This window comes from Oryx dammah, unplaced genomic scaffold (genome assembly GCF_014754425.2).
Source record: "Oryx dammah isolate SB20612 unplaced genomic scaffold, SCBI_Odam_1.1 HiC_scaffold_26, whole genome shotgun sequence".
In the NCBI taxonomy this organism is placed as follows: Eukaryota; Metazoa; Chordata; class Mammalia; order Artiodactyla; family Bovidae; genus Oryx; species Oryx dammah.
In genome coordinates, this window is record NW_024070210.1 from 64806345 (window position 1) to 64819785 (window position 13441).

The 13441-nt window shown below is 40.9% G+C and overlaps 1 protein-coding gene across 2 annotated transcripts in view; it reads right to left on the reverse strand.

Moving 5' to 3' along the window:
- The window catches only part of GANC (glucosidase alpha, neutral C), a 71537-nt gene that overhangs the window by 30157 nt on the left and 27939 nt on the right, over positions 1–13441 (reverse strand). For both annotated transcript variants that reach the window (XM_040226845.1, XM_040226844.1), the window contains exons 9-14: positions 11721–11817; positions 10250–10430; positions 9870–10023; positions 6083–6318; positions 2870–2996; positions 1906–1985 (exon numbers count right to left, since the gene is read on the reverse strand). In XM_040226845.1, coding sequence (XP_040082779.1) covers positions 1906–1985; positions 2870–2996; positions 6083–6318; positions 9870–10023; positions 10250–10430; positions 11721–11817 — 875 coding nt within the window. The remainder of the gene's footprint in view (positions 1–1905; positions 1986–2869; positions 2997–6082; positions 6319–9869; positions 10024–10249; positions 10431–11720; positions 11818–13441) is intronic.

Below are 13441 nucleotides of genomic sequence, written 5' to 3' on the forward strand. Positions count from 1 at the left end.
CAACCAGGTTCTCCATCATCCCTCATCTGCTCCAACTGTTACTAGGGGCAGCTAGAACTGTCCATGAAGAGATTCTGCCTTCCCTCTAGTACTGTGAAGGGTTTGACAGCTAAGACACCATTTGTCAGCAGGATCTAGAGTTTGTATCCTTCAGAGAATTGTTTGACTTAGAGTGGAAGGGGTTGTTGAGTCATTCAGTTAACATGGTGCTGCTGCTGCTGCTGCTGCTGCTGTTGCTAAGTTGCTTCAGTCGTGTCCAACTCTATGCGACCCCATAGTCCCTGGGATTCTCCAGGCAAGAATACCGGAGTGGGTTGCCATTTCCTTCTCCAATGCATGAAAGTGAAAAGTGAAAGTGAAGTTGCTCAGTCGTGCCTGACTCTTAGCAACCCCATGGACTGGAGCCTACCAGGCTGGAGTCCCTTTATAAAAATCCCTGGTCTCTCAGCATTTGATTCAACAGTTACAATGACCAGGAGTCTCTCAGGCAGCTCATTCCAAGTTTTCTGAAAGTCTTGCTCCGTGTAACATTCTCTCACAGGGACCAGGCTGTCTTCTGGGATACCAGAAAATATATCTGCTGCCTTCCCCACATGGTAGTCTCAAATGCCTGAAGGAGGCTTACATGTTTTTTTCTGACTCTACTTCAAATTCTTTCTAATCATGTATACTTCAATGAACAAGGCTGTATAGGTTCCAAGTATTTAGCTGCTTTGACTGTTGTTCTTTAACACTCTCTAAGGCAGTGGCTGGCAAACTTTTTCTGGAAGGGCCAGATAGTAAATATTTTCAACTTTGCAGGCCATAAGGCCTCTTTTTTCAGTAACCCAGTCCAGGTATAGTTATGTGCCAGCAGCCATAGACAACAGGGGAACAAGTGTGTATGACTGGATTGGCCTGATTATTATTTAACCCTGCTCTAAGTTCTCTTCTTTTTTTAAAAAAACAAACATTTACTTATTTAGTTTGCTGCATCAGGTTGGTTGCGGCACGCAGGATCTGCACTGCCTCATGTGAGATCTTTTGCTGTGGTGTAACGGTTTACAACATGTGAGTCTTAGTTTCCCAACCAGGGACGGAACCCACATCTCCTGCATTGCAAGGCAGATTCTTAACCTCTGGGAAGCTCCTATTTCTATATCCTAATACAGGATGCTCAGAAACTAGAGTTTAGTGGTTAAGAGCCAGGCTTGGGAGACAGTCGACCTAAGTTAAAATCTTGGATTTACCACTTATTAGATGAGTGAATTTAGCAGATTTTTATACTTGTTCCATGCCTTGATTTTCTTGTCTGTGGGATTAGAGTTAATTACAATTCCAACTTTAAAGAGTTATTGTGGAGATGAAATGGTATAATGCACACAGAGTGATTAGTATAGTGCTTGGAACACAGCATGTACTCAGTTTATATCAGTCACCATTCTTATCACTACCACCATTGGTTGAAAACAGTTGTCTAGATGTGGCCTCTCCAGTTTTCTCTGTGATTTTTATAGGACTTTAAGAATTATTATTATACCTTACTTTTAATGTCATGCGATACTCTGCAAGATACTTTCACATATATCATTATCATTTTTAATAATACCATATGAAGTAAAAGTTTCTACAATTTGAAAATATAATAAATATCTATTATTAAGTAATTTGATATACCATACAGTCTATGATACTGAAAGTCAAAATCACAGCTTCTGTGCATTTGGTAATTCATATGGTGCCTCTCTTCATACGCCATTCATATGGCACCACCAAAATCTGATATGTGGTTGGCATCCCTGCCTCTTCATATAAGTATTATTTATCAAGAACTACTCAGTGAAGCAGAGTACTTCTATTTAGTCATGTCTTTCCTTACTACATCCTTCCAGGTAACTAGGAAAGAGCAAAGGAATAAAAACAAACCTGATAAACAGAGAAAGCGAAAAGACTAGAATACCACTCTCTGACTTTGGGGTTGGTGAAATCCAGGTAAGAGGAGAGACCTGCAGAGGCAGAAGAGTAGACAGCCTGTTAGGAACAGTGGTCCTCATGGTAAGATGTAAGATGTGAAAGCTGGGTAATGAATGAGTGCCTTACATCAAACGTAAAAGATAGCCGATACAGAGGCATAGTCTGGTGAGAAGCTGATGAAGAAGGCAATGCTGAACTCCAGTGACAATCACTAGTCCTCTCAGACCCAGAGGGCAGGGGAATGCCAATGAACAAGCACCAGGATGGAGCCTATCGTTCACCGATGGCCTCAGACAGCCCCAGTAAGGATTATGGCAGATATCCTGGAGTGAACCCTTTGTTCTGAAGGAGGGCAGAGACGTGTTTTTAAGTGGTACAGGGAGAAGAGGAATGCATGGGCTTTCTCCATTGTGTGTGAATTTATGATAGAGTGCTATCAGATGATAGACTGGTAATTCCCTTTTGTCTGTGAGGAGTTTCTACCAAGGCTTTAAATTAATGATTTCTGAAATGAAGGCTTCAGAGTTGTCAGGGGCAGCTGAGATCACTCATGAAAGGCTGGAAAGTCAAACCTATGGGCTGTTGAGGCAAAAAAAAAAAAAAAAAGCACAGGGAGAGACATGCAGGACTCTTCTTTCTTCCTCTTCTTCTGTTCCAATTCTCTGGCTTTTAATTTTTATTTGCTAAGGGAAACAGCATGTTCCTGAGGTTTGCTTATTTATTTTTCAATCATTCACTGACTTATAAATGTATACAAAGAATATCATACCAGGTATTAGATGAAAGATATAAAAGATGATAATACCTTTAAGGAACGGCACCTAAAATATAGCATGTGACATCTATAAGAAATTAATGCAGCCTTCATTAATTGGGGCTAAACAGTGGATATCAGGTGAAAAAAATGACATCTTACCAGGCCAGCATACACCTTCAAAGTCTCCTCCTTCATGATTCCTCACAAAAAAGCCCTGTTCTTTGGCCTTAGCATACACTGAGTAGTTGGGATCAACCTTGATGTGGGGGTCACTAATGACCACAAGCTGTCAGGACATAAAAGTTTAAAGATCTCATCAGTTTCACATAAGTCATATGTTCATTTATATGTTTTCATCATAGTTTTGGAGTTCACATTTTACTCAAAACAATTGTGTTGTGCTTAGTCACTCAGTCATGTCTGACTCTTTGCAACCCATTAGACTGTAGCCCACCAGGCTCCTCTGTCCATGCGATTTTTCAAGCAAGAATACTGGAGTGGTTGCTATTGCCTTCTCCAGGGGATCTTCCCGACCTGGGAATTGAACCTGTGTCTCCTGCATTCAGGTGGATTGTTTATCTGCTGAGCCATTGGGGAAGCCCATAACAACTACTATTACTGAGATATTTCAGACACCAGTAAAACCCTATCACCTTTCATGTGCTCATGGGAATATAAATTGATATCAAAACCAGGTCTATTATTTTTCACAGTGATTGCTGTCCCTCCAATACATGTTCTAAAGATCACATTTATTAAGATTCTATCTCTCTGTGGTGCTGAGTGCTTTACATAAGGATTAAGTAGGCAAGGCCTCTGCTCTCTGGATACCTAAGAGGCTAAGATAACACAAAAGCAAACATTAAGGAAAAGAGAATTATTAAAAATAAACAAAAAAAAAAAACCCCAAATCCAATGGTACAGCCATATTTAGGAAGGAGTGAAGTGTTAATTACTCAGTCATGTTCAACTCTTTGCGACCCCATGGCCTGTAGCCCACCAGGCTCCTCTGTCCATGGGATATTTCAGACAAGAATACCAGAATGGTTGTCATTCCCTTCTCCAGGGCATCTTCCTGACCCAGGGATCAAATCCAGATTTCCTGCATTGCAGGCAGATTCTTTACCATCTGAGCCACCAGGGAAGCATTTAGGAAGGAGGTTTGAAAAGAGCTATGATCAGAGCCCCATGTCTTTAGCATCTCTAGCATCTCTCCTTGCCCTCCTAATACCATTACTTTCACCTACTGGAGGGCGTCAAAACCATCTGTTTGACTAGAATAATCTTCTAATAATCATCCTTCATGTCTGTTAAAATCTACTCTACACACTGAAGTTTAATCCTCCACTGCTAAAAAACTTTTAAAATATTAAGACGTGGTAAGATATACATAACATAAAATTCACTATCTGAACCAGTTTTAAGTGTGCAGATAAGGAATCCACCTGCAATGCAGGAGACGTAGGAGGCCTTGCAGTCCAACAGTGCATTCACAGTGTTGTACAGTCACTGTCTACAACGCTTTCCACCTTGTAAAACTGAAACTCCATACCCATTTAAAACAACTTCCCATTGCCTCCTCCTCTCTAGCCCTTGGCAACCACCCTTCCCCTTTCTGTCTCTATGATTTTGACTGCTTTAGATATTACAGATTAGTGAAATCAGATAGTATTTGTCTTTTTGTGATGGGCTTATTTCACTCAGCATAATGTCCTCAAGGTTCATTCACGTTGTAGTAGCATGTATCCAAATGGCCTCCCTTTTAAAGACTGAGTAATTTTGTATCATATGTATATACCACATTTCCTTTATCCATTCATCTGTCAGTTAGCTTTTGGGCTGCTGCTGCTGCTGCTAAGTCGCTTCAGTCGTGTCCGACTCTATGCAACCCCATAGACGGCAGCCCACCAAGCTCCCCCGTCCCTGGGATTCTCCAGGCAAGAACACTGGAGTGGGTTGCCATTTCCTTCTCCAATGCATGAAAGTGAAAAGTGAAAGTGAAGTCGCTCAGTCATGTCGACTCTTAGCGACCCCATGGACTGCAGCCTACCAGGCTCCTCTGCCCATAGGATTTTCCAGGCAAGAGTATTGGAGTGGGGTGCAATTGCCTTCTCCAAGCTTTTGGGCTGCTTCAATAATAAACACCAAAAAATGTTTATTAATTGGAATATTAAGAGTTAACAGCATTGGCTCTGAACATTTGTAAAAGGCCTGGGGATCAACAGAATGGGTTGAAAAGGCAACTTGAATCTCACGGATAGGGACTGAGGGATCCGTTCATGAGATACATATGGGATTCTTCCCTTTTTTTTTTTTTCCTCCTTCACTCTTTCCATTATTGCCATGACCACCACCATGACCACACCTGCATTATATACTTTCCAGTGCCATCTCCCTGTCCTCGTTTTCTATTTTAGTTCCTTCCTTGGCCATATGGACAGGTTGAGTCCATCAGGGAAGCATGCAGGAAAAATAGTGTACTAAAGAATCTGACTTCATTTCTGACCAACTGTTAAGAGCTTCAAGCCCCACCACATCTTCAGGCCCTTTACCCTTCTGCCCACACCTGTGCATGCTGACAAAGCCCTGATGCTTCCTTTTTTGGGGCCAACAAGAAGTTCAAACCACACAAGCCCTAGTGCATACACAGCCCTCACCCCAGTTCAACACTGTAGCCACCTTAAAACCTGAGCCTGTCTCCTTTCCCAGCTCTCTTAGGCCATTTTCAGAGGAGCTTGGGAGCAGCTCTGCACCCCTAAAATGCCTCACTATGGGACTAATTAACCTGTTCATACCCTTTTGGTGCCAGTGTGATATCATCAATCTTGACATCCAATCAAATTTTGTGTGAGGTGCACCCATCACATTAGTACACACTGGTCACGATGAATAGAACAGAATGGTAGGCCCCTTCATCCTTATGGGGACCTAGAGCCACTAAGGCAGTGAGTGGTAGATAGCATTGTCACTTTTTCACCAGAGCTTTTCTATGATCACAATTACAGTTACACTTGAAAGTACTATTTTCCGGCCATTTTTTTTACAAGATGGTTCTTGTTCATTAATGTGCCAAGGCAACTTGAACATTTTTAAATGCTCTGCAATGAAAAGGTTCAGAATGCTGTCTTGCGCGTACATGCATGCTAAGTCACATCAGTTGTGTGCAGTTTTTTGCGACCCCATGGACTGTCACCTGCTAGGCTCCTCTGTCCATGGGATTCTCCAGGCAAGAATACTAGAGTGGATTGCCATGCCTTCTTCCAGGGGCTCTTCCTAACCCAGGGATCAAACCTGTGTCTCTTACATCCCCTACATTGGCAGGCGGGTTCTTTACCACTTGTGCCACCTGGGAAGCCCACTGGCTTATTTTACCTTACGTTTTTTGCTCCTGAGCAGATCTTGCATCCTTTTGGGGTTTGGGAATCTTTTCTTGTCCCAGGTGAAGTACCTCTTGCCCTCTGTGTGCTCTATGTCCAGCCACATGACATCATAAGGAATGTTATGTTCATCAAATCCTGCATCCACTGCCTTTACATCCTGCTCATCTTCATAGTTCCAGCGGCATTGATGGTACCCCAGAGAAAAGAGAGGGGGCATGGCTTGTGTGCCTAAAAGGGGGAGATGGCAACTGAGCCAGGTACCACCACAATGTTAATTGTACATTTGATAAGCGTTTCCTGAATAGCTACAAGGTCTAAGCACTGAGTCTCCCACTTAGGGCATCAACAAGAAAGCATTTCGTTTATCCATTCATCTTTTTTTAACAGTTAATTAGCTTATTTTTGATTGTGCTGGGTCTTCGTTGCTGCACAAGGACTTTCTCTAGTGGTGGTGAGTGGAGGCTACTCTCCGTTGCAGTGCACGGGCTTCTCATTGCAGTGGCTTCCCTTGTTGCAGAGCACAGACTCTAGATGCATAGGTTTCAGTAGCTGTGGCATGCAGGCTTTAGTTGCTCTGCAGCATGTGGAGTCTTCCCGGACCAGAGACTGAATCCGTGTCTGTTGCATTGGGAGGTGAATTCTTATCCACTGTACTACCAGGGAAGACCATGTTTATCCATTCATTTCTGATGAGCACTTAGTATGTTTCCACTTTTGGGCTCTGGTAAACAATGCTGTAGTGATTGTTGGCATACAAGTATCTGTTCAGTTTCCATTCAGTTCAAGTATATATCTAGGAGTGGAACTGCTGGATGAGTGAGTTAGGGTTCTGTAGAGAAACAGAATCAAAAGGATATGTGCATATGTATATATGCATTTATACATATACAGAGAAAGAAAATGACGGATTGATCTTAAGGAACTGGTTCATGTGACTGTAGGGGCTCGTAGTTTTGGATTCTGCAGGTAGGCCAGCCTGGAGACCCAGGGAAGGGTTGATGTTGCAGCTTGAGAACAAAGACAGTCTCAAGACAGATTCCTTTTACTTTAGGGGATGTGTGTGCTCAGTCGCTGGGTTGCGTCCACATCTTTGCGACCCTATGGACTGTAGCCTGCAAGGCTCCTCTGTCCATGGGATTCTCCAGGCAAGAATATTGGAGTGCGTTGCTATATTCTCCTACAGGGTAGCTTCCCAACCCAGGAATCAAACCTGTGTCTCCTGTGTTTCTTGCACTGCAGACAAATTCTTTCACTGCTGAGTCACTGGAGAAGCCCCTCTTTAGAGGGACACCACAGTCCTTTTTTCTCAAGGTTTTCAACTGATTGGATGAAACCCACTCACATCACAGAGTATGAGTCTGCTTTACTCATAGTTTACTGATTTAATTATTAATCTCATCTAAAAAAATAACTTCATAGTGACATCTACACCAGTGTTTAACCAAATATCTGGGCACCATGACTTGACACACAAAATTAATCATCGTGCTGGGTCATATGGTAATTCTATGTTTAGCTTTTTGAGGAACTGCCAAACTGTTTCCACAGCAGCTGAACCATATTATGTTCCAACCAGTAATGTATGAGTTTCTAATTTCTCCACATCCTCACCAACACTTACTATTTTCTCTCTCTCTCACTTTTCTTTATGATTTAGCCATCCCAGTGGTTTTGAAGCAGTATTTCATTGTGGTTTTAATTTACCTAATGCTGTTGCGCTTCTTTTCAGGTGCTCGTTAATCCATCTGTACATCTTCTTTTGAGAAATGTCTGTTTAAGCCCTTGGTTCATCTTAGAATTAGACTGTTTCTTTTTGCTGTTGAGTTGTAAGAGTTCTTTATATATTCAGGATACTAGACCCTTATATGATTGGCAAATATTTTCTCCCATTCTATAAGTTGGCTTTTCACTTTCTTGATAATGTTCTTTGACTCACAAAAGTGTTTAGTTTTAAAGAAGTGCAACTTGCAACTTCCCTGGTGGTCTGGTAGTTGAGACTCCCTACTTTCATTGCAGAGGGTGTGGGTTAGATCCCTGGTTGAGGAACGAAGACCCCACATGTCAAGTGGCACAGCTGGAAAAAAAAAAAAAAGGTCCAACTTATCTGTTTTTTTCTTCTGTTGCTCATGATTTTGGTGTCATAGCTAAGAATCTGTTGCCAAATCCAAGGTCATGATTTACCTGTTTTCTTAGAAGAGTTCTATGACTTTAGTTCTTATATTTATTCCATCAATCAATTTTGAGTTAATTTTTTGTATATGGTATGAGATAAGGGTTCACCTTCATTCTTTTACATGTGGATATCCAGTTGTCCCAGTACCATGTGGTTAAGACATAATTATTTCTCCACTGAAAGGTCTTGAACATTTATTGAAAATCAATAGGCCAAAGATCTATGGGTTTATTTTTAGACTCTCAATTTTATTCCATTGGCTTATACGTCTATCCTTATGCCAGTACTACACTGTTTGGATTACTTTAACATTGTAATAAGTTTTGAAATTAGAAAGTGTGAGTCTTTCAACATTTTATTTCAGGATTTTTTGGCTACTCAGGCTCTTTGAAATTCCATATGAATTTGAAGATCATCTTTTCTATTACTTAAAAATGACATTGGATTTTGACAGGGATTGTAGTAAACCTATAGATTGCTTTTAGTAGGATTGCCATCTTAATAATATTAAATCTTCCAATCCACGAACATGGGATTTCTTCTTATGTATCTTGGCCTTCTTTAGTTCAGGGTTGTTGTTTTTTTTTTTTTTGTTTTTTTTTTTTGTAGTTTTTGGCATGCAAGTCTTTCACCTCCTTGGTTAAGTTTATTCCTGGGTATTTTATTCTATTGGATGTTACTGTAAATGGAATCGTCATCTCAATTTCATTTTTAGATTGTTCATTCCTGGTGTATAGAAACACACCCAATTTTGTGTGTTGATCATGTGCCGTACAACTTAGGTTAATTGTGTGTGTGTGTATGTGTATTCTTTGGGATTTTATATCATATAGTATCACATTGTCTGTGAATAGAGATAATCTTATATTTTCCTTTCAAAGTTGGATGGTTTTTATTTCTTTTTCTTGCCTAATTTCTCTGGCTGGAACTTCAACTACAATGTTCAGTAGCAGTGGTGAAAGTGGGAAATCTCATCTTGTTTCTGATCTTAGGGGAAACCTTGCAATCTTTCAGAATTGAGTATGAGGATAGCTGTGAATTTTTCATAAATGCCTTTTATTATGTGGAGGAAGCTTCTTGTTATTCCTAGTCTTCTGTATGTTTTTATCATGAAATAGTGTTAGATTTTATTAAATGCTTTTTCTGCATTAATCAAAATGATCTCACATATCTTTTAAAAATAAAAATGCTTTAGTGCTAATCCCAGTGGTATATTTTAATGGAGAAGAGAACATATAAAAGTTCAGATTGGGATACTGGTTACCTGAGATAAAGGTAGAGAAAGCCCAGGGATTAAAGGGGTTAAAGGTAAAGAAAGTCCAGGCACCATTAAGGCTCCAAGAAAGGCAGATAGGTGAACATTAGTGACTAGAGAATGGAGATTACCAGCCCCAGTGGAATATTTAACCATTCCACTGGTTAAAGGGAATGGGATGAGATGCTGAATGGGATGAGAGTAGAAGGATAAATGCTTGCTTCTTAAAAAGCTTGGGTAAGTTGTTTATAAATGCTATATCATGTGCAACAAATGTTAATTTACAGTGATTCTACACGGTTTAGAGGAAATACAATGGAACAAGAAACTGGCATTTCCACATGCAACTACCTGTAAGGTATGAATACTGCTTGAAGACGTCAGAAGAAGTAGGTCCTGTCAACAGAAAAACATCAATGATTCCACTCTCTGACATCCAGTGCACATCAGTTCGAGACCCGACCTTCTGTTTAGCAGCAACTGGGCCCATCTGGGTCAGTGTGTACTGAAAAAGGAATGGAATGAAAGTCTGAAAAATGTCCCTCTAACCCACAAGACCCACCCTTATGTGTGTAATAGTCTGTTCCTTTGTACACACCAATAGCCTTCCCTAATTATACTGTAGACTCTAGTGGTAGAAGACTGCCACTAGAAATCCCTGAACTATGATTACATTTCACTAGTTTTGTCTCTTCTGTAAGTATGGTATGCAGTCATGATCTGTAGCTCACCTTTACAGCAGGTTCTGTTTTGATCTCCACTAGTGTTTCTGAGGCATTTAGCCAAAAAATGCCCAGAGTTCTGCCCAGTTTGTGGGCCAGGAGATAAGGCACTGAACCATAAATGCCCATTTTGTCATGTATTTTATATCCATAGACATCTAGGTTATAAAGACGGTAAGCATCACCATCACTGAAACATACAAAGAAGGATTACAAATGACCATCATGTATATATTATTAGTGAATATTATAGCTCCATTCTCCCCTGCAAAGCTCCCCTTATAGCTCAGTTGGTAAAGAACCTGCCTGCAGTGCAGGAGACCCAGCTTTGATCCCTGGGTTGGGAGGATCCCCTGGAGAAGGAAATGGCAACTCACTCCAGTATCCTTGCCTGGAAAATCTCATGGACAGAGGAGCCTGCTGGGCTGCAGTTCATGGGGTTGCAAAGAATCGGGCACGACTGAGTGACTAACACTTACTTACTTCCCCTGCAAAGACTTGGGTCCTATACATCTTTCAAAGCTCAACTCTTGACCACTTTTCTAAAGGTTTCCTGACTCAATCTGGCTGAATATGATCTTCCTCCTTTGATTCCTTTGGCATTTCTTCATGCTACTATTGGCATGTATATCTCATATCTTAGATATCTTTTCTGAGTATCTCTTATGAGGTGAGGACCATTTCCTATGAATCTTCCACAGTAGCATGTAAAAACTAAATTGACAGATTTGGTGAGTATTTCTCTGTCACTAAAACAAAACGACAGTGTCCTAACATGCCTCCACAGTGCCGAGTAAGGAAAGATTAGGAACTGAATTGAGGTAGGAAGCACGGAGCTCAGGTTGGTGTGAGAGCAACACAGTTTCTCATTCACTTGTCACCATGTCTACCTATCATCTAAACAGCATCTGAATGAGGCAAATTTGACCAGACTCCTTCAGTTCTGCTTCTTCTTCATCTGATACCTCTGGCATTTTTTGGTCAATGGTGTTAGTTGGAAATAATTTCCCCAAGGGAATCGAGGTGATATGAGATGCCACACTTTTCCACTCCTGCTCACTGTCCTTTTTTAGTAAAAGCCTTTTTCTAGGTCACTGTATATTTCCCAGGGTTCCCCAGAAAGGACTTGAGAGACAAAAGCAAAACCCAGGAAGGTGATGTAATGAAGGTCTTCCTGCTACTTCAACCATGAGTGTGTGCATGCTCAGTTGCTCAGTTCCATGTTTTTATGTCTTCTATACTTTTAAGTTCAGCATTACAGTTTTTATAATTGTCTAATTTTTGCTGCAAAACAAAATAAAAATTGAAAACCATTGCTCTGAGTGATCATTAAAGGGAAATTCTTAAAGCTCTGCAAGCAGTATCGAAGAGGGAAAGGCCAGGCACATATTAGCACTGACTCAGGTATCGCACATGTTTTATTTTCAAACTTTTCCAGTCCAGAAACCAGAGCCTCCTGTAAGAATTCTTTTCACTTTACCTTGTGTTTTTAAGTTGGTGTGATTCAGCATGTTGCGGGATTCCGTAGAGATGCTCAAAACCATGCAAAGAGAAATCCAAACCAATGGAGGCAGGACCTACAGGTACCAGGAGAGTGACTGAGTTTTGCTTCTCAATGGGACAATCAATGAATGAGATTCAGTTAACTATAGGACTAGCAAGATGACTACACTATGGATCAAGAGCCCTGAGCTCACCCTGATCAATCACATATGCTGACTCTTTGTACTTTGTTGTATTCAGGTGTTGTGGGGATACAAAAAATGCACAAGGCAAAGTTCTGGTCACTTATTAGTTATGTTTTCTTAGCTGTGTGCTACAGTTCTCTGTGTTCCCACATTTACAGTATATTTCTTTTCTATCTGTAAAATATGATTACAAAGTTTTAGATTTTTTCCCTAAATTTTCCTGAACTATATTGCATACTTGTTTGCTTTAGGAAGAAGAGGGTAGTGAGCACTTTTAATGCTTGCCAGATGAAAGGCTGGGTGTCTTCTGCCTGATTGTTCATTCTTACTGCATACAAGAACTGTGAGGTCAAGGGCACCAGGAGTACCTCTCCTAGCTCCTCAATATACACCCCCTTAACTGTGACTGTAGATACAAAACTTTCCTTTAACCAAAGATAAAGTCCTTTATTTAACAATTATTTTAGAGATATGGGAAAAATGAAAGTAACTAGGAGAGAAAACATTGATTTAAATTTACTCTTGGGTAAAAGTATTTGACATCAAACGGTCCTTATTTGGAGGAGTTTATGGAAAGGGGTTGCTATAGATAAGATACAGAAAGGATTATAATGTTACATAAAGGAGAGCCTTGCTGCTGCTGCTGCTGCTGCTAAGTCGCTTCAGTTGTATCCAACTCTGTGCGACCCCGTAGACAGCAGCCCACCAAGCTCCCCCGTCCCTGGGATTCTCCAGGCAAGAATACTGGAGTGGGTTGCCATTTCCTTCTCCAATGCATGAAAGTGAAAAGCGAAAGTGAAGTAGCTCAGTCATGTCCGACTCTTCGAGACCCCATGGACTGCAGCCCACCAGGCTCCTCCGTCAATGTGATTTTCCAGGCAAGAGTACTGGAGTGGGGTGCCATTGCCTTCTCTGAAAGGAGAGCCTTAGGGCTCCCCTATTTATAACTTTGGGCTACAATGTCAGTCCTGATCATTATACTAGGCTATAGAAATAGATGCTAGATCAGAGATTCTCAAGGAGTTAAGAGAAGGTCTGTTATTCTACAGGGTAGGGAGGAAGGAGAAAAGTGAGTATTTTTTCCAACTAAACAAGCCCCAAGTATTTGAAAAGTTATCTCCTAAAGAGACAAATTCCCTCCCTGCCACCTACATTCCCTAAGTCTCCCCTCATCACTAAGGGTAGTGAGAAATGTCATCGATGGTCACTCGACACACATGAATAGCGGGGAGGCCTGGAAAAGGTGAGAACCACTGGCTTGAAATGTTGGAGCTAATGAGTTGGGTTTCTCATCACTTGACTCTCATAAAAACAGAATGTAGAATTTGCCATTGATTCACTGAAGAGTGTAAGCAATATGCTAACCTAGTTCCCTCTACGAAACCAGAAGCTTCATGAGGCCTATATTTCTCTTACACTCCCCACAAGTCATACACTCATTATTTCTCTATTACAATGCATTACTGAAGAATAGTGGTCCCAAATATGAGATTTCTGTTCACCTTACAAAAGT